A 24,895-nucleotide genomic window follows, 5' to 3' on the forward strand; every position below is an offset into this window, starting at 1 on the left:
GTAGACGACGCTTGCGTGATAGTAAAAAAGGTGACCGTCTAATACTCGCAGGTGTTAACAGCTCTCTGCGCGGAGTGCACACCTACCTAGAGACCCGAAGGTGTAGCGTGTGTCAAGCAGAGTACGCCGCGTTTGATTGTGACCGACAGATCTGTCTGAAACCCGGCGGAAAGATCTTCCAAAAGCTGGCAACGATTGAGGTACGTACGGATGCGCTCCACAAGCAAACACAGATTGCAACGCGATAATGTGACACGGGTGTCTCGTTTTGCACAGGGTCTCGTTGGGGCCGGAATATTTGCGCCGAATGCACAGCTTGTCGGCGTACTGTCGTACGGGTTCGCTAATGGAAGTCTCGTCGCGGAAAGAGTGATTTATTACCAACAGTTTCTGCGCAGCACGATGCAGGAATTCGCAAGTGGTCAAGAATAATAATAGCCCCAGTGTCCAGGTTCAGTTTAATGTCTAATCGCAAGAACATGGCTGATTAGGGCTAGTTTACCGGCCAGTTGTCCAATAAAACGTCATCCCCATTATCGTGTGTGTGTTTATTTCTAACTGTCCGCTGGAGTGGAGGGCAGTGTGTGAGAATTTGCTTACTGTTTTCTCGCCGTAACGTCGCCCATAAAAAAAAGCAACCTACTCGTTTGAAGGAGTTGTAGTACCGGAACCACCTGCTCTGTCTCTCCCAGCCGGAGGGATGCATCTGAGCACGGCCAAGCGTTTTTTTTATTGCCTCACAGTACTGCAACATTTTACGCCGACCGGTTCAGCGTCTTGCGGTGGCGATAAAGTTGAGCATGTCCAACCGCACCCGGCTCTGCCGTTCCAGGTCCGCGTACAGTGTTGCTTTGAGCTTTCGTCGGAACTGCCATACCCAAGCGTCCCGTCGTTCTCTGCTCTTGACAGCAAGTTCGGTTTCGATAGCGTCCATCTAGTGGCAAAAAGGGCAAAGATTAAGGTGCGTGCGTGGAAACGGAATCCTGCACTGGAATTCATACGACACCTGCTTAAGACAGTTGCTGTACAGCACGACCGTGCCGGGTATGGCCGGGCAGGGAATAATTCGTCGTACTGCCAACACCCGGCACTCCCGGCAAGTGTTCGTCCGTGCGGTAAACAGCGTGGCGTAGGAAGCGATAAAGTTTCGTACCGTGCAATCAAGCACGGATCGCTGGCTGCCGTCTGAGGCGCTGACCAGCGCCAGCAGGGGTACCCGATGACGGCAGGCTGGGTGCTGCCGCAAGCTAGCCACCTTTCGACCCAACCGCTCCCGTACGGTCGGTGCCGGTTGAATGTCACCATAAATCATCACAATTTGGTGCTTTCGATGCGACCGGACACAGTCCGCATCGGTGACGTACGCCGTCGGGGACAGTTTTATGGCCCAGCAGAGCAGCGTACGGTTGCTGGTGGATGCGTCGCGCAGTGCAACAAAAAACTCACCACGCACGGCAAGCAGTGTTGCCAGCAAAAGCACTAACCGCAACGGCACGGCAAGGAAGTTCATCGTGTCTAGAACGATCGGTTAACTAGCGTACTCTGCGATACCTGGTGGAGCGAGCTGGTAGTGTATGGTGCCGCCATCAACCTAGACGCATTCTGATCCGCCCGAAGAGACGTGCGACCGGGAGAGCGGAGGTTGATTTATCGATTTGCCGAAGGCAAACAGTAATTGCACCGCCAGGGTGGACACTTTTTGCCATTTTCACCTTGCGATGCGTCGAGCGAGCGAGCTTGGAACATAAATAAGCAAGATACACAAGGGAGGGGAAATAAGGGCACAAAGAAACACACGCGTATATAAACAGATAAACGTTTGCACAGGTTGTGCCTCTCGGGTACGACAAAAGGTTGAGGGGATGTGGAATATGCCTTTTGATTGCCGATCGGTCAGTTTTACTGCGCCCAGTGATGTCCATGGAACGGAGACAGGCGAAGATGAGGAACTTGTTCCTGGAGATGGAGTTGAACACACGGATTGGGAAGACTTTTGGAAAGTTGTTTTTTTTTGAGAAACGATTCCTAGTGGCTACCCAAACATATTGTCACTCTGAACGCTCCTTTCAGAGGAGGATCTGCAGTATTTTTCTTCAAACAATTAATTATGATCATTTCCCAAACTTGTGTAGCTTGCCATGAAGGAATTGAGGAACTGTAGAAGGATATGGGGACGGCCGGATGGCATGATAGAAGCGGAGCGGATCAAAATCCCATCCAGACCATTCTCCCGTAGCAAAAACTGACTATCCGGCTACGGTGGTTGAAATAAGTCTAGTAAGCCAGAAATGGAAGGCATTCGACCTAGTAGTAGGTCATTACGCCAAGAAGAGAGAAAAAGAAAGAGAAGGAGAGAAAGAGAGAAAGAGAGAAAGAGAGAGAAAGAGAGAGAAAGAGAGAGAAAGAGAGAGAGAGAGAGAGAGAGAGAGAGAGAGAGAGCGAAAAAGTAGGACATTATGAACGTATACTCTCTATACCTTAAATTTATTAACAAACCTCTCGAAAGTATCATAGTGCAAGTTTGGAGTGAATTTATTATACATTTTACACTGCGTTCCAAAACGAAAGCCCAACCCAGTCTTTTCTCGCTCGGTCAAATACCAAGCATGGGATATTTTTCAATAACTTTACATATAGTATTGTGTATTTAATACACTAATATATAATATTTAATATTTGTAATATTTTTCACATTGTTTTGTTTTAAATACAGCAAAATTACCGAAGGAATGAAACAACAACGAAATTAAAACACGTGATGTCCCAAAATGATAGCCTCGCTAAGTTTTTTTTTGCAGATAGCCAGTAGAAATGAGCATAATACAATGGAAAAACAATGATTTAGAAATTAATAGGTCCTCTTATACGATTTATTACTTGTAAAAATGGTATAGAGACACTTTTTGTTAGTCTTTTTGCATTATGGACTGACAGGTTTGGCATATCCTGGCTGATGGCACCTTCAAGCTTCTGTATAGTATTATATTCGTTTGCCATTTGCATAAACCTCTTGAACTACTATTTCCCAAATATTTTTTAAGACGATTTCGCCTGGTTCTAGGTACACTCTTACTGTCTTGTTGGCGTAAAAGGTTGTGTTTTGTAATTGTAATTGGTTTATTGATCAATGGACCGCAGCGGCCTCTCGATAGCACAACCGATATACATGCAACTTTGCAGATCTGAAGACAATGCACGCAATACATGAATGTGGTTGACAAATACCGAATTCGACATACCAAGCTCGAACACGCCGCAGACCTTATCGAAGTTCCGGCAGATGCTCAGGAACAGGTCGGACCGCACATGTAGGGCACGGGGAGGAACGTAAAGATTGATGGCGGAGAGTAGTGTAGGTGACTCTATGTGACCATTTTATAGTCCCGCCACAAATAATCGCCTTAAGCCGTTAAGTACGCTCTCCTCGAGGGACTTTAGTAGTAGCAGCAAACATCTCGTCCTATAATCCAGATGGTGATAGACTCAAGTCGAGCGAGTGGCCGAGTGGCGGTAGATCACGAATTGACACATTGGCGTACTCGAGCAAGAGTGCAGTACAACGTCTTAGCGCAGAGAGGATCACAGAGCTCAGGGGTAATCAGGCCAACAAGACAATTGCCCTTGGCGACAACGTGCTCAAGATTATCCTTAAAGGATAGCCTAGAGTCCAACAGAACTCCGAGATCCTTGATGTATTGGAAGCGTCCGCGAGGATGGCCGCAGATATTGTATTCAGACATCGCTGGGGTTCGTCATCGGCGGAAAATAGATCACGTGATGATCATGAATATACTCAAAGGACCTTGTGTTGTTTGAATCACATTAAAGTATACACTGTACAATACTTTTCATACATTGTTTTGTTTTTAAATATTAAACGCTTTATTAACTTTCAAAGTTCAATAATGGAATGTTACAAATCAAAGTGTTCAGTACATGCATTCATCCATCCATCCATGAAAAAATATCAGATGATCAAAAAAGATGATCAAACTTCAGTTGCTTGAGTCAACCAAACAATCAAGCATGCTCTCCATCATGTTCTTCATATACTTTGGATCAATTTCGTGCTAGTCGTTCTCCACCCTGACATTGTGGATTAGGATTCAACTCTAATTTAGGATTGATGTGCGAACTTGATGGGATCCTCCGAACTTGTAAATCATATATCATCAAAAGGATAAGTAATTGATCAAAAATATCCTAAGGATCGTTGTCGTGTTGAAATATGGTATTATCATCAAGGATTCAGTCTGGATGAATAAATAACTTATAACATTTTTTCCCAAGCAAAACACGCTCTCTGTCCATAACTTTTTATTTTTCTACGCTTAATAGTACCTCCCATATGGTGCTATTGGAGCTCGATCCTATACTAAACACGGCGGATAATTTGGGTAATCAACTTGAACTTCAATTCATACGTCCAGAGAACCGTTTTCTAACACTCCAAGGGCTTACCAGCATGTTTCCAAATAAGCTTAAGCCGTTTGGACTTGTTTGCCTCATTGAACATTGCTACTTCAGGTCTGTGATATGAGGTGACGGCCAATAGTTCGATGGGGTACTGTTCTGATTGCAGGATTTTAGAATATCGTGAATGTCTACCATTGACTTGTCCTTCATTTTGAGTATAATTTTGCAGAGTATAAATGTGCGAGTTTTTTTTTTATGTAAAAATGACAAAATCATGAGCAAATCAAGTCTATGAGTAAACTGCTTTCGTTTTCAGCATTTCGTTATTATAATTTTAAAAGATTCCCAAAAACCCAAAATGTAAATAATATTTTAGTGTTCACTTATTAGTGTAAGGAAAATTTGAAATATATGAGCTGTGTAATATAATTTGCCTACCACTGTATATGACCAATAGAAGATAACGCAGAATATCAACGAGTGTATTTCGTTTATTGTGTACTAATCATTTAATTTGGAAGAAATTTATTATAACACTTATTGCTTATAAGATTGCACGATTGCAATGTATTGCTGTTTCATACAGTCATTCTCCATATGGCCAGGCCGCTCACATGGCGTGCGTTTCTATGAACCATGTTATAAAAATTATCTTCGAAAACATTATCATAAATTTTAAGTAATAATGTCACAACCGACCCCCCAATAATGTTCCCACCGAAATAGCTCCAAACCAAGGACGAACGAACTGGTTTTCGTCTTCGTGATGTGTGCGGCTCGTCTTGGTGTCTGTTCCCTATTCCCGCCAGCTAATTGCATTCCGTTCATTGGAACGAACCGGACACCATCTTACCATGCGTGTTAATTAATTGGTAGCTGCACCATTAAACCGTCATCGGGAGCGTTTTCACTTCACTTTCCCTGCCTACGCGAGCCTACGCAACAGTGTTTACAGGGGCGGAACATGTCCCTGCACGGTCAATTTACGGCAGTCTTCGTCCTTCACTGACACAGACGGTGACAAACGTGGCAGTTCGTGTGTTTTCGATTAGGAAACGGATCATGATTCCGCTAATGAATCAATCTACACGACCCGGCGTGATACCGTGCGCTGCAGTTAATGTGGCGTCCAACACGCACGCGGGAAAGAAAGTTCTAAATAGAACGTGCCCGAACGAACGGTGGCCCATGTTCGTGCAGTGCCCAAACCGAACCGCGCAGGATCATTTACTGTGGCAAATGTATTAATTACCGTCCTTTTTCGTGTGGCCCTGTATAGGTTGTATAGGCGTGCGATACAAAGTTTATTCGAAAATCAAGCACGGAACCTGTTGACCTAAAATTAACTTTCAGCCTGTGGTTGTGCTATCAAGTTTCTCGGTCCGCTTTCACGGTCTTCGCCCGGCAGGTTAACTAATTGTGCAAATTGTGCCCAACCTGCAACTGATGTCTTTCCTACATTCGACACCGATACCGGCGGCCAAAACGATGGCAGTTAATTAAAAATTCAAAATTATTCAAAATACAAACCGATCCGTCCACTGTGAACCGCGCGCATTCGTTGCTTCCCAAACATCTCGTTGAAAGTCATGGGAAAAACGGTGTGACGGCGATTCGTTCTTTGGATCTATCGGTATGCCTTGTGACCGAGGAACACCCCTGTGAGGCAATGAGGAGAGGGAGAGAGAAAAAAAAACGGACTGAAAACAAACTAGCAACAAATCGTAACCGCAAAGCTATCGGAAGGCATGTAGAAGAACCTTTCGACGTTCGATAACGTGGCCGATAGGTGGTAAATTTATACATTCTCACGTTTCGTGGCCCAAAATTGAAAAGAAACGTCATCTTCGATAAAGGACACATTTTTAAACCAATAAATGCTAACCATCCTTAGATCGGTAGCGAATCGCAACTATCAGTCCTGAATTTATCAACCTTCACAGTAAAATATATTATACCGTTTGTCAACGATAAGTTGGGACCCTGAAAAAATGAGGAATTTTAAGAAGTTTGATGATTTATTAGGAAGATAAAATACTCCAGCATGATCAGCATGCTAAACATTGCCGCATGGCAATAGTGGAAGAAACTTCCAAACAACAATTTTGCTTTAAGATTGAAAACGGTGAATTATTAAAATCATCTTTTTCAATATTCTTAATTTTAAACTACCAAAGACTTTGTACATAAAAGGACTTTGGATATCTGCGTCTATTTAAGAATGTGGTGCGGTGCGGTGCGGTGCGGTGCGTTCTTCGACCTCTTCAACGTTCTTCAACACTACTAATGCACAGAAATACTACGATTTCTATGGTCCGGCTGCATGTGGAAATCAACTCGTCATATTTGACTTCTTCTGATTTAGTGAATTTAGTGATTTATGAAGTTGTGTCAGAAATCTATGAGAAAGTCTTATTTGTTTGAAGGAAAACATTGACGAATGACAGAAATTTATTTACCTATTTAATACATTGAGCCATCTAGTCATTTTTAATCTAGTTTAACGAAAAATAATAACACAAAAAAACGACAAAAATCAGTTTAAACCGAAAAACCATTATGAAGTACAAGAAAATACATAGATGAAAGTCAGAGAAGCAAGGATTCAGTTGGCTCAAAAAGTGCTACGCAAGATAAGTTTAAGATTTTCGTTGCTACTGTTGAGATCGACTGCGTTAATTATAGTAAGCTATGAAGTGATCATATTTGAAAGAGGATCGTTTAATCCAAATTCGTTCGATTCAAATTCGGAAGTAAGTAATAGCCCTGGTCTTAAAATCCTTCTGGGAGCCTGGAAATTTTAACTTTCAAGAATGTACGGGACGTCAATAGATCTGCTATTAAGCTTATGTGAAAATGCACTGCGCCATCATTCGCCTATGTTGAAGGGATTTCTATCCGAATAACAGCTTCATACCTCATACAGCCTCATAACAGCCGAATAACAGTCCATTATGGAGAGATTGGACGAATAAGTGATGGGTATTGGTGTAGCTGTACTTTTGAAGTAGCTGTATATTCATTTGTCAAAAACATGTACATTTACCTAAGTTAATTTTGTTTCGTTTGAGTTCTTTATTCTGTTCTTGATGAATTTTCAAGATTTACCCAGATACTCCTAACAGAAGGTTTATAGTACCTGTGACAAACCAATTTCAATACTCAGTGTAACCGATTGCATGTACCTTTCAGTGATTCTCACAAATACGTTAACGATGAGTAGATATATGGGAACTTTTCTTAAAAATACCTCTAATACCTCCAGGCAGATTAGTGGCCCTGCAGATTGTTGAGAGGTACATACAACTTCGAAAATAGTAAAGACGGACTCTTTGAGGGTAATGAGTAACACTTAAAAAAGGAGACTCAAAAGTTAAGAACATAATAATTATAAAGTACTTTGGTTCTGACCAGTCAAGTAGTACAACTGGATTGTGGTTCATTCTCCACAGACCTCTCTCTACGCGAAAGATATTCTTTAACACTTGGGCATTCAGAGAATATATCAAAACCCCGGACCTGAGCTTGTAAAGGAAGTACTAGGATCGTAATACTGGAATTTTGTGGAGCCCATGTAATAAAAGGCAACAGCGTTACTCTAGCTCGCGATCATCACTGTTTACTGATATTAGAACTTCACGATTGTCTCTATAGCGCTCAGATCCCTGTACTCGCAAAGCCCAAAGCTCAGAGTCCCACCCAAACATAAATAGTAATGTAATAATATCATTCATACCCTCATTTGGTAGCTAATTCTAATAAATCCATCGAAATGATGAAGTTAAGGATTGTGGCCATTAGCCGGCAGTTTATTAAAACACTCTCAAGAACATTCCCATTCGAAAGAATCATCAAGCCATCATTATATTTGCTCGCTGACGCCATGCCTCAAATCCTACCAATCGGTAAGCTACTCTCCGTTGCCTCCGGTTTGACGGGATTTGGCAGTTGTTTGCAATTTCGCGTGGCAATAATCTTTCTTTATGGCCTATCGATAAACGCTGCACGATGCTTAGTTAGGTGCCGTAAATATGCGACGAACGATTCCAATAAAGCTGTCAACTTGTATTCATGGCGGCAGCAAACGAAGTTATGAGTATTTCAATTGTCAATGCGTTGGTTGGTCAAAGCAAACAATGCAATGCGGCAACCAAAAATCGACCTATCGTAAATGCCATCGTATAAAACATTACCGATGATGGCTGTCTATTGCCACCGATGCCACCACCGTCGCATATTCAAATGAGTGAATCTAACCTCACCAAACTTTTGCATTCAATTATCTTGCCTTTTTTCCGTACTGCTTGCTTCGTCAGCATCAAACATGTACAGTATCTCGTTGGAAGGATTTATAGGACGGCACAGGAAGGGCACGAAGATCAAGATAATCGAACAGGGCCGAAACCCGTGGTTAGGACAGAAATGAATAAATGAAGACAGCAACAAAAAAAACCACTGTGATTGTTTCGGCAAACGAAAACAAAACATTCCTTTGCCTATAGGAGAGAGGGTTTGAAATACCGAGAACTTTAAACTCTTCCAAAAACATGGCCACAACACAAAGCCAAAACCACAGCACAAAACAAACAGCATCGAAACAAAACTCTTTCGAAATAAATCATACTTTAGTACATGGGAGTCTGATTCCAGGAAACATTGGCTGGATTCCCGGTGCTGGTCTACGGTTTATGAATAAAAATTTCGTTTCATTTTTATTAACCTCGCCAACTCTTCTTGCTTATTCAATTTACCAAAGTGTTCCGCTACCACAGCATGGCGCGGCACACACACACACACACATTAATTTGCATTCCATAAACAACCCCCCGCCCAATCAGGGTGTACCGTGTGTGTGTGTGGATGGGATTTGAATTTGGAAAATTAATAAATTGACAGATGGTTGTGCGGCGATAATGACTCCCCAAAACTGACACCAGTTGCAAGGATTGAACCGGATGGAACGTACCGAAACCATCGGGTGCTGCCGGGACATGGTTCCTGTTCACCAGCCAACCAACAACACGCCCCAAACGGATGCTAAGTGAGACATTTATCGAAAGGTGCTTGGTGCGCGCGATATCTTGATCCAGCTCGCGACTCGATCCATCATTTTTCCCTGTTACGGTCCCGTTTTTTTTTGGTTTGCTATTGCCACGCCATGATCTTACACGATCATGTACGTTCGCTCATGGTGCGCTTCCCTTTCGAACGAATGCGCCTGCCGACAACTTGACAGGAAAATGGGGGCGGGCATATGGGTGCGTGCTGCGGAGGTTGGTGTTTTTTGATTGATACTTACATTCTCGCAGGCCGCCTTGCAAGATCCCTGAACCTCGGCGCAACATCGGAAGATATCTGCGGAACGCATAAAGAGAGAAACGGAAAGATTAGATGCGGTACGTTCGCATGAGTGTATCGGAAAGCGCTTCAACCAGGTCGAAACGATAAAGCAACATGACAGGCGCAGATGAACGGATAATGAATTAAACGCGGCAGGCGACAGCGGACAATCTACCGGGTGCCCTTTTGGAGCATGGGATGCATTCCACACCGAATCGGTGGTGCAATTCCACCCGAGACGCGGTTCAAGTTCTCTTCTTTTTCCAGCGTGGGCCGCTAGCATGTTAAATCGAGCGGACAGAAGTATAAGGTACCGTGCCGTGCGAGATGAGGGAAGGTGAGTGAAATTTATTATGCAAATGTTATGCCCTACCCGTGCCCGTGGTATCACGCTGTGCCAGGCCCAGAATCAATTATAAGACTGCAAAAAGCTCAGCGAACGGGCAACACTTGCAAATGCAAGCGGCCTAGCGAGGCGGAACGGCTTTTGTGGACTTTTCTCACCTGATTGTAATTTAGATTAATCCGGCAACAGGAATGCGCTGGGAGTGTTTTGGGGGAAAGATTTGGGCAGATTTCGGTGTGATTTGTAAAGGTGTGCATCAACTTCATACAGCAACCCAGGAGTTTAGGAAAATTGGTTAACATTCGGGGCAAAAGTTCGCCAATTTGATGCAAAATTTGAATATCCAAACGAGATACAAAGAGCTTCCCTTGCCTTGACTTGGTTGTCTAATTGGGTAATGTAAATCTTTCTTCATGGACATAAAGCACCAAACTTGATTCCCTATTTTCTGTATCAGCCAGCGAGTTCTCTCTTTGGTTTCGTGATTGAGAATGTGTGGCAGAAATAACCGTGCTAACCCATTCAGAAGCAAGATGTGTTCTTTTGATGTTGAGTCTCGCATAGCATGATATAAGTAATTTTCCCCAACGGCACGTAGTCATTTCATTCATTTTGTGATTACATTAATACGCGATGCGTATTATATGACATGGAATAAATTTCGTCAGTGACAGCTAAACGATTCGTTATGATTCAGATAGAAGCGCGCGTTTCTGAGTAGTGAATGCGAAAGAATTGTAATTAAAAGTAACACGTACTGTAAATAAACTTCAGGTGTGCGGGAGCTCTTGTTGTAGGGTGCCAAATTTAATAAGCAGCAGCCTTTTGGTTAGACTTAGTTTAATGCTAGGTGTTATGTTCACAAGGGTTTAACGTTTAAAAAGGGCCGTAGCCGTATTTATTAACTAAAACAGGATACACAGATACACGATATAACAACACAGATTAAAACAGCGTCCGTCGTGTGCGAGCGGTCCGATCGAGAGTGTCCTTGCTTGGCCATCCCAATGATCGCCAAACCGAGGCTACTCATTTACCGATAACGGCGGGTTATCGGTGAGTGTCCTGCGCTCGGCTTCAGGTGTGCACAACACAACACTAGGCTTATTTACTGCAGTAGATATGAGATGAGATAAAATTGGACCATCACAGTTTGAAAGATAGGTGACACCGATTACTTCCAACATTTGCCGAGTATGACTAGGAAAAAAGTTGAAATTGGGCTCAAACTACTAGAATGTTTGAATGCCATGGAATATATTCTGGTGCTACCAATCATTTATTCCGATCTTTGTGGCGGATCGCTATTACAGCCGTCACCTCTTTTCTCACAGTGTAATTGGTCTAATGAACTAATGGTTATTAGGGAACTAGAACTATGTACAAATCCTCTACATAATCTTAGTTACGTAGACTGTTGCAAATATCTAGTAAAAATAGTATCGATATTACGAGATTACCAGTCATCGTACCTGTCTGCTTGATCCTTGATTCTTGACATCTACTACATAGGGGAACTAAATCATCAGATAATATTGTCTCCGTAGTGTGTTACCTCTGTAGCTCAGATTATTCTCTCTGGCGTGAAGTTAAAGAGAAGAATTTCTCTCTAGTAATGTCATTTGATAGTAGTCAAGAGCCTTGACAGTTTCCCCTTCACCGAGACCGATTTTGCCTACTCTTCATCTTAGGCCTAGAGAGGATCATCCGCCACTCGGAGATGAAAACTTCGGGGCCATGTTCTACAAGTGAATCCAGTTCTTGACCTAGAAATAATTGGTATACGATTCTCCTACGTAGCGTATGCTTCCCAAACTATTGAACAACCGACGGAAAATCTCAGGCTGGAGAATAACGAGACAAAAACCAAGTTGATGATGGTACCACCAGCTACCCTGTGACTGTGCTACAATGACGTGCTCTATGAGTTGTACGGCGAATTTCCTGTCGTACAGTGCATAAGACACAACAAGCCCTGGTAGGCATGTTATGAGAATAACACCGGACAACCCAGCCTGTTAACAAATGTAAACAGTCCGACCAAGATCATTAAACCAAACCGATCGAGCTTGCGATGTTTGCCAAAAGAGGACGCTGCCGTCGTCTCGTAGATCCCGAAGGAGCCCGAAGCAGCGTTGGAGCGATGACCGGATAGGATGGGTTGACGACCGTGAGGATAAAAGCCGCGTGTCAGCGTTCATTCGAGGCTCTTTCTCGCTACTGAGAAACACATGTGATTAATTTAACCCTTCAAATATAAAGTGTTAAAACAACGTGTGCGCCTAAAAGAGCCTGTAGTGACGCAACACAGCCAGTAAAGTGTTGTTAGTTCAGTGAGATCACCCTTATGTGGAAGGTGTGTTTGATGTTCTAAAATTGAGCTACTTTATTGCCAGACAAAGGTAATGCAGGGTTTAATGCATCACAAGTAAGAATCATCTCAAACCGTAATAAGACAATATTATGGTACCCATTTTTCCATGTACATAATAACTACCATGTGCATAAACGTAGGAAAAAGTGTAGAGAGAAGAGAGCCAGAGCTGCCATCACAAAACACAGGGTGGTTCATCTCAACACCCATTCCACATAAATTATTGCACAGTTAAGATTACGCTTACGCGATGGTTTGTTTGATGTCTGTCTTGGGCAAATTATACCACTAAATCATACTTTCACAGCTTCAACAACCGACCGGCTCTTTTGCACACGTGTGCTGTTGTAGCTGGGTTTGTGTTTGTTTTGCACGCAATGCATCCGAACCCAAAAAAAAAAACAAAGCGAGATGCAAAGGAGAGCATTCCAAAGATCACACATCCAATGTCTCGGCTTCCGTTTCAAGCAAATCATGCCGACGGCGAAGCGGGAAAGCGTCAAACGTCCACTCTAAATTTAGTTTGTCCTCCGTCAGTTCGCATCACCGTTCATCATCTATCATGACAAAATCTTCGCACCACTCAGACAAGTTCTTGGCCTACTTCGGGGGCAACGTCTGCAGGGTTTTTTCGCATCCCACGTACGGAGGGGATGTGTAGGTATGCCACGTGTGCATGTTCAAGATGTAAGATGTTGCTCCCATTCTAATGTCCATTGCCGCGTGTCCAACGGGCAACGGGTACCAGCTGCAACAAAGTGTGAAAATAATACCAACAAAAATGGCTTCTTTTGCTAGAATTTCATACTTGCACAGACGTTGACCTCCGGACACACTTTGATTTTGACATTCATGGAGAGCATGAAGAAGGAGACAGTAGGTGTCTGTAGCAGATGGAAGACCAGCCTTCATCAAAAGGCCCGAGAACTAAAGGACGCTGCAATAGGTTGCTGACACGTAGTGATCGACGCTGTTATGAGATGTGGTTAATTTTAGACCACAGGTAGAGTGTGTGACTGAGCTGATCGCTTATATCGCACTTGTTATACATCTGGAACCAAAACAAACCAAAAGCGTCTAGACGATTTTTTGTCATCTTCAGTGTTTCTAGTTGCTTACGATCAGTTTGATCACCTCTGGGTGAAGTGGTTCGTTCAACAGAAGTAACGCATCAATCTCTTGTAGCTTCATTCTTAATATGACCAGTTCCAGTATGTCCCACGCTAAACGAAAAAAGAAAGATCACTCACGTGCTTTTGGAGGTGTAACGCTGTGTACATTACATCAGCGCAGGTGCATGCTTTCTTCACTTTCTCGACCGATGATAAGCCGTCGAGCGTCTGAACAAAAACGCGTTTGCTTGCATGCAAAACGTGCCATTTTTCGGGACCTGTGTACTAACAACAGCCGGGTGCGTATAAAAGCTCGTGCAGGCTTGTGACAGAGCATCATAACACCTCTCTAGTGCACGGGTGCAAAACGAGTGCAAACATGAAGCAGTTGGTGTGTGTCGTACTGTTGGCTTTGGTGGCACCGAACCTGATTGCCGGTGACTGTGACACCAAAGGAGTCATCGTCGAGAAGAGCTTCCCGCAGTCGGTGCATGATTGTACCGAGTATCTGCAGATCCCGAAGGAACGGTTAATGCAGTACATGGCCAACGAGTTCCCGCCCGATGATGAGACGAAATGTTTGCTGTTCTGCGTCGGTGTCGATTTGGGCTGGTGGAACAATACGTGCGGTTTGCAGGTACCCTCCATCGTGAGCTACTTCCAGCCTGTGCAGGGTGACAAGCAGTACGAAAAGCGCACCAAGGAATGTTTGGAGCGGCGTGTGGGAGCGATAGAGTCACCGAACAGCTGCTGCCAGGCGTACGAAACCTTCCAGTGCTACTTCCAGGAGTTTGGCAACCTGGTCACCTGCCCACAGTACGTTCGTTCGACGAAGCTGCAAGCCACGCAGGCCGCACTTGACTGTCTGGTGATGTTGCGCTATCCCGAGGATCTTCTGAAGGTGTACGCAAGTGGAAAGGTTGAAGATTCTCCCGAAACTCGCTGTCTGTATCACTGTATCGATCTCCGCACTGGACTGTACACGCAGAATGGCATCTCTCTGTCGCGATTCTTCATCCGTGACTCTGCGTACAACGATTACCGGTATCTGAGCAAGGAGACAAAGGCCTGTCGCGATCGCATTCGTCACTCCGGGTGCGACAAGTGTACGGAGGTGTACAAAACGCACCAGGAGTGTCTGACCGGGCTGGGCGAGAATGGTTACACGTCCGGTATCATTACTGCCGCGGCTAGGCTTGCACTGACCAACCTTGGTGTGGGGTGCGCGCTGGTGCCTAAACCCTGTGCGACTTACCCGCCCTACCATCCCACCTATCCACCGACGAAGCCTTCGTACACCACGAAAGTCTATCCGACGACCAAGCAACCGTGCTCGGTGTGTAACAACCGGTACGAAACCTCAAAGCCGTATCCTTCTCCAGCTGCTAGTGTAGAACCGGCCGTGGCATTGTCGTACAGCAATCGTAAACCGTCGACAACCTGCAACAAGTGTTTAGTGGGCCAGGTTTACAATCTACCGTTTGTGGCCTACAGGGGCTCGTTATGCTCGTGTAACCGTTGTGCGGCTCGTCCCTAATCGACAGTATTATTGATATTACATTCAGACATCGAAAAAAAATGGAAAGGACCATAAGGAATTACACGCAAGACTCTCGTGATCCAACGCGGCAAATGCTTATTTATAGTTTAAAAATATTTTTTTTACAAAAACACAAAATAATAAAATAAAACACAACGAACCTAAAATACGCCCGTTTTTAATTGAGATTCTTCCTTTTAGCAGAAAATATAAAGGAATTGTGTACTGCAATAAATGTGCTTAATGAATATTTTGAGTCATTCATATGAATCTTGAGTGAGGAGTAACCTTGACTCACAAAAGATCTATGAATCATGTGGATTATGCTACTTGGAAACGTTAAGCGAAATGGCAATTGGAACCATGTTTGGACACTGATGACGATGATGATGATGACTTGTCAGTTCTGCGTACGTGGGGTTGGTCCGGATGGGATTTTGAACCGGTCCTCTCATGTAAAAACCGGCGCCACTACCAACACACCACCGAACCACCTGAATCAGATTCACCCTTCACTAAATAGATGTAAAAGTCATACATAGCCTACGGTAGAATTATTCAATCCCTAAAACTAATATGATAAAAATAAAACGATCCAAAAGCACTGATACCCTAGTTATCTTGCTAATACTTACGTCGAAAGATGTATTAAACGGCACCACGACTTCTATTCCCTCGAATTAAGGTAACAAATTTAAATGTTCTTATATTACATTGTAAAATTGTACTGAGACACTAAATGACACTTGCAGTAGCTTCAGAAAATGCAATTTATAGCACATTTGTAGCACATTTTTAAATTGAGCTGGTGTGGAATTTAATTTCTATCAAATGCGTTAATTATGGTTGATATACCCGTTGAAATACGATGATCAATTCTAGCATGATGTTGATTTCCTCTTCTTTTACTTCATCTTCTTTTTCTTCTTTTTCTTCTTCTTCTTCTTCTTCTTGCTCGTCATCTTCCATTCTCCAACTCCTCATCCTTCTCCACATTCAATACTTCTTCTTTTTCTTCTTGGAGCAACGAAATCTCAGGTCATACCTGATGTAACTCGCCGTTATAACCTAATATAATTATGCCAATGATCTTGACTTTAAGAGATCATGGAAGACAATTTTCACACAACTTTTTAGAGGAATGTTTATCACATAACCATGATTATCATAAGCAGAATATGTATTTTAAGAAAAAGAGTTATTATTATAATACAAACAATAAAATGATATAAAAAAACCTTTAAATTACAACGAAAAACATTTCACTTATTCAGGAAAGTTTCAACCAAAAAAAATTCAAACTTTTAACAAATTTTCCCAAAATGCATCATGGTATACCCTTTAAAATAGGTTTCACATTTCTTGTGTGGCTCCATCCCTCGCTGTATAATAAGCAACCTGCATGCTTTATCCAAACACCTGCAAGATCGTGATACAACGCATAGGATCGCCGTAAACAGCGCGATAAAACTAAGATACTATCAAACGAACTCGCCGCCTTTGCGCTTAGCTGTGCGTACGAAGGAAAGTTTGGAGGAAAACATTAGTTCGCCGCATCTTCCTTACGAGACGGGTTGGTGGTTATTATTTTTTTCATCTCAATAATAGGGATGTGCAATGTGTACACCGCGCTAATACATTACGTGCCACGGCAGCAACTACAAGCGTGACAGTTCGCATTGTGACCATATAAAACGCGTTTATCATACCGACTGTTACCGCATACGTCGGGTGTCATTCGCAACAGGTGCATTACACGTACGAGGTGACAGTAAAGCGCCACCATGAAGCAGTTGGTGCTCGGTATTATGCTGGCTCTGGTGCCCTTCAACGCCCTCGCCAACGACACGACGGGACTGACGATCGAGAAGAGTTTCCTGCAGTCGGTGCACGACTGCGCAGAGTATCTGCAGGTGTCGAAGCAACGGCTGGTGCAGTATCTGGCGTACGAGTTTCCGCCCGACGAGGAAACCAAATGTTTGATCTACTGCGTCGGTACGGATCTGCGCTGGTGGAACAACACGTGCGGTTTGCAAGTGCCGGCCATCGTGAACTTTTTCCAACCCGTGCTAGGCGATCGACAGTACGAGAAGCGTACGAGCGAGTGTCTCGAGAGGAATGTGCACACGAGGAACTCACCGAACAACTGCTGCAAAGCGTACGAAGCGTTCCAGTGTTACTTCCGAGAGTTTGGCAATCTGGTAACCTACCCACAGTATGTGCCGGCGACGCAACTACAGGCAACACAGGCCGCACTCGACTGTCTGAACATGCTGCGGGTGCCAGTCGATCTGTTACAGTGCTACAGCAAAGGAAACCTCCCAGACGTACCCGAGACGCGCTGTCTGTACCACTGCATTGACCACCGGACGGGGCTCTACACGTCGGAAAGTGGACTGCACCTGTCTCGGTTCTATGTGCGTGACCATCCGGTGAATGATCTTCGATATCTGAGCAAAGAAACGAAAGCCTGTCGCGATCGCATTCGACACTCGGGCTGTGACGTTTGCTCGGAGGTGTACAACACACACCGCGACTGTCTGACCGGGATCGGTGTGGAGGGGTATACCAGCGGCATCATTACCGAGGCGGCCCGTATTGCTCTGACGAACCTTGGTGTGTGCTGTGAAGACAAGCAACAGTACGCCTCAGTGGAGTCGCTCGAAGAAGTCGGCTACAGTTACGCCTCTTATCAACCGACAGTGGTCAGTCCGTGTAGAACTTGCGGCGTCTCGAAGGTGCCAGTTGTGCCAGTTGTGCCGGTACTACCAGAGCCAATCCCTACACCCGTTGTCACCTTCTCGTCACCAGTTTATGGACCCCGTCCACCATGTTCGTCGTGTGCGTCAGTACCGAAAGTGCTTCCACTGAGCGATACGTACCCCGCAGTGGAGAGTTGTAGCTATGGCGGATATAGACCTGCCCCTTACGTGAAGCATGTAGCACATCCGGGATCAGGAAGACCTCAGTTGATGTACTATCAGCCCTCACCACCACTACCGCTACTACCTCCACCACCACCAGCAGTAGTAGTAGAGCCTTGTTCGTGCACTTCATCGCATGCTCTCAGTAAGCCTGCGTTCTCCTCCTTCGCGCCAAGATCGTACGCAGCACGATCGCATGGTCCGTATCCATCGTATCGTACGTGTAAGGCGGAGCACTTTGGATTAACTAAGTACTAAGTATTATACATTTGTCATCCAATAAATTTTGTACGTTATTACTAGTGAAACTAATGAAATAATAGTTCATTTAGATCATTAACTTGATTGTTTTACTTAGCACAAAAAAACAAAAGCTTTGCTGTTTTCATCACATTACGTGCCAAACCTCACTTCGCACTTCGCTAAACAAAAGTCGGGGCGAGTTGTTTTGGGTAACAAGATATAAATAAAACTAACGCACTATGCGTTACCAGTGTTTGCAGTTTGGAAAGTAGTTTATCAACAAGAGACAAACAACGCTATTACGTGGACGGTTCGGTGTGAAAACAAAGCGCAATCGCGTTCCAAACAGTACGCGTGAGTGTGTGTGATTATTATGTAAAAAGCAAACGATCTGCCATTTAACTCCATACGTGTGTAACAACAGCGTAACGCCCTTTATTAACCGATAAAACAAATAAATAATAAACCGAATTTTACGCCTACAAGCCCATTCTAGAAGAAGAATTTCGAGAACGGTGAAGAATTCTTCATACACTTAGGGCAGGATAGCCGACCGGTGGGTGATAGGAACATTTGGCCACACTTTTGACAGTTCAACTCTTTGTAGTTGAAGTCGGATATTTCTGGACAGAGTGTGGTAGTTGCTGGCGGCACTGGGTGTACCTCGCCGAGAGCTAGCCGGGCGGCGGCCTGCAGTACGTCCTGCTCAAAGTACGGTCGGCCCAGCTCCCCCAGTACATCCCGATAGGCGAGATACACCTCCGTACACTGATCCCCAGCGGATCCTCGCAGTACGTCCAGCTTGGTTTGGGTTTCCGGGGCCAGGTAGCGCTCGTCTGGCTGTTCGTGGTCTCGCGTGTACAACCGATCGACATCGAAGCCAGTCTCCGCGTGGAACATGCCCGTGCGCAGGAAGAAACACCGCAGAAGGCAACGAGTCTCGGGAGCATCGGGGAAACTTCCCGCACTGTAGCTCTTCAGCAGCTTCTCCGGTATCTGCAGAAACTCGATGCAGTCCTGAGCGGCCCGCACGTGTCGCGAATCATCCTCCGGGTAGAATAGCGCGCAGGGTATTAAATTCCCGAAGTACTGCAAATAGCAGCGGAAGCTTTCGTACGCCAAACAGCAACAGTCGGACAGATCCGTACCGTTTGTGTGGTCCTGCTCCAAACATTGCACCGTCCGGTTTGCGTACTCTGCGTCGGCCTCATCCGGATGGAAGAAGCGTTCCATCACGGTCGTCTGCACACCGCTCGTATCGTTCCACCAGCGCAGATTGAGCCCAACGCACCGCAGCAGACACTTCGTTTCTGGATCGTCCGGATAGTTGTTCGATGCGTACTCCGCGTACCGATAGCCCGGCACCTGCAGATACTCCATGCAGTCTTGGAGCGCTCGCGTGAAGCTTTTCGTTAGCGTTAGGTGTGGCACATCCAGTGAGCCGTCACTGCCGGTTATGGACAGTGTGACCACCGCAAGCAGCACAGCACCGGCTCCGGGGCTCATGTCGTGTGCAAGAAATTATGAGAAATTACCAATAATTGTACGGCAATTACTACGTCCCACAAGTTAGTGCGTTTGGACAGTGTGTTCCCCCCGACCAAGAGACAGGTTTCTGCGCTTAAGTGTGTGTGTGTGTGTGTGTGTGGGTATGAAGTGCTTTCCTGGTCTCGGGCTGAAACTGAACTGATACGACCGGCATGAATATGGATGAGCTTTTATAGGGACCCCTCGCGTCGCCAACGCGCACTCTCCTGCCCCGCACGGATCTACCCCCATCCGTGCCAGTACGCATCCGTGCCAGTCTATCTCTATTTTCCAACGCCAAGCCAAAGTGTCCCGAACGTCCCGGACAGCCATCAGTTCGTGGTCGGTCGGGGTATGTTGATTTCCAGCTGCACGTGCAGTGTACGGTGTGACGCAATCGGTGCATTTGCCTGGCAGCGGCCCGAGGTCAGCATACCGTGCCGTGGAAAATTTACTATCAGACGCTTGGGTGTCTTATTTCTTCTCTCGCGCGGGCCACTACCTTTATCGAACCGGGTGCCAGTGACTAGGCTACTGGGTAGTGATATTTTATTATTTTTATTTGCAATCTCCAACATTTTGTTTGGTGAAATGGTAAACAACACGCAACAGCAGACGGGAGGCCTTTAAAAGTACGCAAAAGAACTGCCAGGTTTTAGTGGGTTACGCGGTAAGACAGATTAGTGGTGGTCGTGAGATATCGTGGTCCCTTACACAAGTGTTTGCTATATTTTACTTCAAACACGCGAGACTGTTTAATCTAACTTTTTGTCTGATCAACATGAGGGTAGGTTTACAAATGGAATTTTTTAGTTGTTGTTTTCAATAGTTTAAAAACGCACTACAAATATCTTGTCCAAATATAACATCGCAAAAGCAAGTTGCGCCCTTTTCCGTTGCGTAGCAACAATTGCGACAAAAAGTGATCATGTGTAAAGAAATTTGAAAGCAATGCTGATTAATAAACGAAATAAAAAATTTAACACATTGAATTGCTCAAACGCCTTCACGTTTTTCGAAAGGTTGTTTTATGTTTCTTCCTATACATACAACAGAAAAAAAAGAAAAACATCCTCCGTTCATTCATAATTTTATGACCGGCCTTGTTTCATTTTTTCACAAAAAGGCAACTATTGTAACAACTTTATCACTGCCGTTTGCTGATTGCTAATGAAACCCTCCGGTATGATGTGCTTGTTTCTCGTGTTTCTCGCATGTAAAGCGGATATAATTTTCATTACAAAAAAAAAATAAAGGAAACCCAATACGGAGTAAATTTTCACCGCCCGTTCGGTAACGTCGTAGTGCATTCGGTTCAGGAGATCATAAACGCGTTGAAGGGGTTGTGGATTGCAGTTAATTAAATTCTCATCATAAACCAATGTCAATGGAATTATGGTTGGGGCAGGAGTATAAAATCACTCAAAGTAATCCTCACGTTGCACGGTGGGACAGCTTGGAATGTTTAGACGGACATATAAGTTTTTTTTTGTTAAGGGAAATAATAACTTTGGTAGTGATTTATGCTCTATTCAGGGGAAAATTAGGAACTTCTGTGAAAACATAGTGCACACAGCGAAGATCTGTGTATTGAGAGCAATAGAGTTGTGAACCTAGAATGCGTATATTGTTGAGCCGTGCATTACTAACTTAAATACTTTAACAAATCAAATTGTATGGAACTCTGGTATTTTCGGGTGGTTTTTACATAAACCATTGAGGACGTTTTGGGTATCATTTAGCAAAACAAACAGCGCACGTCTGTCATCTTCGCCTATTATTATCCTTGGCTACTTCTGGCTTTTAAGTAGACATTTGGAATATTATTCGAAGGGCACCGAGTGGAATCGAATGAGGAGCACTAGGCAAATCGAGTAAGGTATTGAAGGTCTTCCTGATTCCGGTCTGTTTACAGAAATTATAACTATAATGCCACCAGTGGCATTAAATAGAAACTCGGAAATATAAAATTTGTTGTAATTAACACTAGATTGATCAAGTGTTTTAAGCGTTTTTCATTGATGGTTACTTCATAAAGACCTTGAAAATATTTTTTATTAGTTTTGGATTTCGCACTGTAGAAAACATATATAAAAGTCATATAACAAAAATGGTAAAATCAAAAATCATTAATCAAATCATCCGAAAAATTAATATGATGAAAATGAAAACATTCCAATCAAAATGAATGGTTCTGGTCGTCTATGATTAAGTATAGAATTACAAAGTGTTGTATACGTTTTTTTAAGTTGTTACTTTATAAACAATGTATGAAGATGGATTATATTTAAATATGTCTGGGGTTAAAATAGAATAAATAAGTAAAGCTGAAGGATGCACTTCGGTTAAATTATTTAACCAAACAGTAGAATTATCTGTTTAAGATCGTTTAAACTTAAACCACAAGAATCAGAAAACTTATTTCAGGATATAATTTTTGTATATTAATTATTCAGTCGTAAACTCATTCGTTAAGATGTTTCACTTATATTTCTTTATTTTTGCACAAATATCCGCACCTTGTCACAGTGTGTGATGTAGCAGTCGAACGATCCATTCTCGAAAGGTGTACGAACATGAATGGAAGATTTAAAAAATATTCTGCTGCACTACATTGCAGTGCAACTGCACCCTGCCCAAGGGAACGTGCATAAGAAACCGGAGAAGACATAAGAAACAACACGCACTCCCTATAATTTGCATCTCCGCCCATGAAATCAAGGGACGATCCCGTGTCGCGCAGTACGAGCGAACTGGTCTCGAGCATCGTCTCCTCACCCCAAAAACCCGTCCGGCACGATCACGCCAACGGATCACGCACTTAATGAAGCGCTTTATTTTATTACCGCCTGATTGAAATCGAGCGTTAAAATCGCTGGCCAGCCGTGTGTGGACCCGTGTGCGTACCGCCCGATTCACCCTAATGAACCGTCATTAGCTTCAGGAAAATAAATAACCCCATAACCTTACGAAAAAAAGTCTCCGGCTGGACAACGCGATGAAGCACACGCGCGCAGACTGGCGCTACCTGTGGCGAGTCTTAGAAATGGGGCCAAAGGGAGGGAACAAAAAGGCGTCATGTGGACATTACACTGACGATGAGTGCGTACGCCACAAGCTCAAAGTAATGATATTTTAAGCAAGTTAACTGAACTATACATTACGGAAAACTCAGAATCCACTCGAAGGGATCTCTGTTTATTGTTTTAGTTCCAAGAGAACGATCGCCTGCCGTATTCCCACGTAAGCAGCATCATTAATCCAGTACGCACAACTAGGCGGGCATAAAAAATTGGCCTACTACCGCACGAAGCTGTCACATTTGTCACGTTGACATCCCGTCGTCCTGAGCGCAAACATAACGTGCGAATGGTGATCGTGCGCGATCGTATATTTTTCAAACCGCTCAACAAACAGAGAAGAAGGGAAAATATTAATTTATTACACATGTTTTACCAATTCGTGGGCTGCACACTACTGCAGTGTTTGTTTTGGTCGCCCGATTCGGTGGATTAATCTCCACGCTGGTACCAAACTGTGGTGTGTACGATTAAATCACACACAACACAGAATGTGATGATCGAAGGAACTAAATAAACTAAAAAACAAACGAAAACCAAAAAACATGGGCAGCCTGCTCACGCATCTGATTCCGATGTGTTCAAGTCGTTATTTTCGCACCGTTTCGTTAAACCGCACTAAGGAGCGAGAAGTGTCGCCGAGAAAATTAAGCAAACAAAGCGTAAGCGATGCAAAAAAGGGGACACAAATGTGCGAGAACCTTCACCCTGGTAGATGTCTCCAATGCGTCTTCACCCATCCAAACCCTCTGCAAATCCCTAAGCAAAAAAAAACAAAAAAAAATCTGCAGGAAAACCAGCAGAAAACCTTTCTCTCCGACAGCGACGTTGCGGTTTGGGATTTATTTTTGTGTGAGGCACACAAAAATAATTTATGACCCTTTGCGTACGGTTTGTGGTTTATCGACGCAAAAGGTGGCGCATACTACCCCATACCCCCCACACGTGTGCGTGTTGCAGTTGACGGGGTTTTGCTGGGCAGTTTTTATTTTCTTACTGCCACGGAAAATCTGCCAGTACGACGCGAAAAATCGAAAATAAATCGTCTGTCAAAGTCCTGGCTGAGGAGAGCTACGGGGGAGACACTAACGCTCACATATACTTCGGCTTCGGCTTGCAAGATTAAACCGAACGCAAATGCAAACTGAGGTGCAGTACGTTTGCCGTGTTTGCTCACGGTGGTGCGTATGATTCAACAACTCTCGGGTCCCGGGATCCGCCAGCTTAGCCACAATGTTCTACAATGCACCGAACGCTGTACTTGCCCCGGAAGAGCCAAACCGGCGATCCTCCTGCCCCGGATGGCCGACGGGGCCATTGCCTGTAATGCAATTGCCGTTTGCATGATCGGATCGGACAGCTTGATGGGCGGGATCCGGGGCCGCGAGGTACGTGTGCGTCGGAATTCAACGTGACAGCCATAAATGGGCGATTGGATAAGATCGTTTGAACCGTTTGCTGTGTGTGGTTGTCATATACATATTTTTTTTTGGCTCAAGCTTAGGTAAAGCAGCATTAATTTTAATGGAAGGTGACAACGGTGGAACTGGTTTTGATTATTTGCACTCCTTTGCATTTCATGATACATTTTTCGCCAATATTTATCCGTTTTATTCGAGTGATGTTAAACGATTTTAAACAAAATATGTACACGGTATAAAATAGTGGAAATGGTTTTTTACTACAAGACATTTTATCGTATTCAAAATGCATTAATTTGATTGTTTTATACTGTCAAACAAATAAATCGACCATAAATGAGGCATAAAAGTATATGTTTTCGTTAAAACGTCAGCAGTGCTTAGTGTATTGCATAAATTCGGAGGTATGAAATATAAATGTAAATTGATGTCAAAATTAATACATTTGTAGAATACATATTAAAGCAGAGTACAACAAATTCCAGTTTGATCACAAAGAACGACAAAGACGAACGAAAAAGGAAGAAAGAACTGACTTGAGACTTCCCAATAGCTCGGTGAATATATATTCT

At 43.9% G+C, this 24,895-nt stretch overlaps 2 protein-coding genes across 2 annotated transcripts in view; both read right to left on the minus strand.

Moving 5' to 3' along the window:
* The window catches only part of LOC128298173 (reversion-inducing cysteine-rich protein with Kazal motifs), a 38,580-nt gene that overhangs the window by 5,791 nt on the left and 7,894 nt on the right, over positions 1-24,895 (minus strand). The window contains exon 2 of the mRNA XM_053033918.1: positions 9,716-9,771. Within this exon, the coding sequence (XP_052889878.1) occupies positions 9,716-9,771 (56 nt within the window). The remainder of the gene's footprint in view (positions 1-9,715; positions 9,772-24,895) is intronic.
* On the minus strand, positions 410-1,531 carry LOC128298183 (uncharacterized). The gene is made up of 2 exons (XM_053033931.1): positions 1,007-1,531; positions 410-934 (listed from the first exon to the last, which is right to left on the minus strand). The coding sequence occupies exons 1-2, from the start codon at positions 1,508-1,510 to the stop codon at positions 770-772; spliced, it is 669 nt and encodes a 222-aa protein (XP_052889891.1). The 5' UTR covers positions 1,511-1,531; the 3' UTR covers positions 410-769.

Source organism: Anopheles moucheti, chromosome 2 (genome assembly GCF_943734755.1).
Source record: "Anopheles moucheti chromosome 2, idAnoMoucSN_F20_07, whole genome shotgun sequence".
Lineage (NCBI taxonomy): Eukaryota > Metazoa > Arthropoda > Insecta > Diptera > Culicidae > Anopheles > Anopheles moucheti.

Excerpts from the sequence above, each read along its gene's own strand:
- LOC128298183 (XM_053033931.1), bottom strand. The coding sequence starts at position 1,510 with ATGAACTTCCTTGCCGTGCCGTTGCGGTTAGTGCTTTTGCTGGCAACA. Across the intron at positions 935-1,006 it reads ACAGCAACTGTCTTAAGCAG|ATGGACGCTATCGAAACCGA; the intron begins GTGTCGTATGAA and ends TTTTGCCACTAG.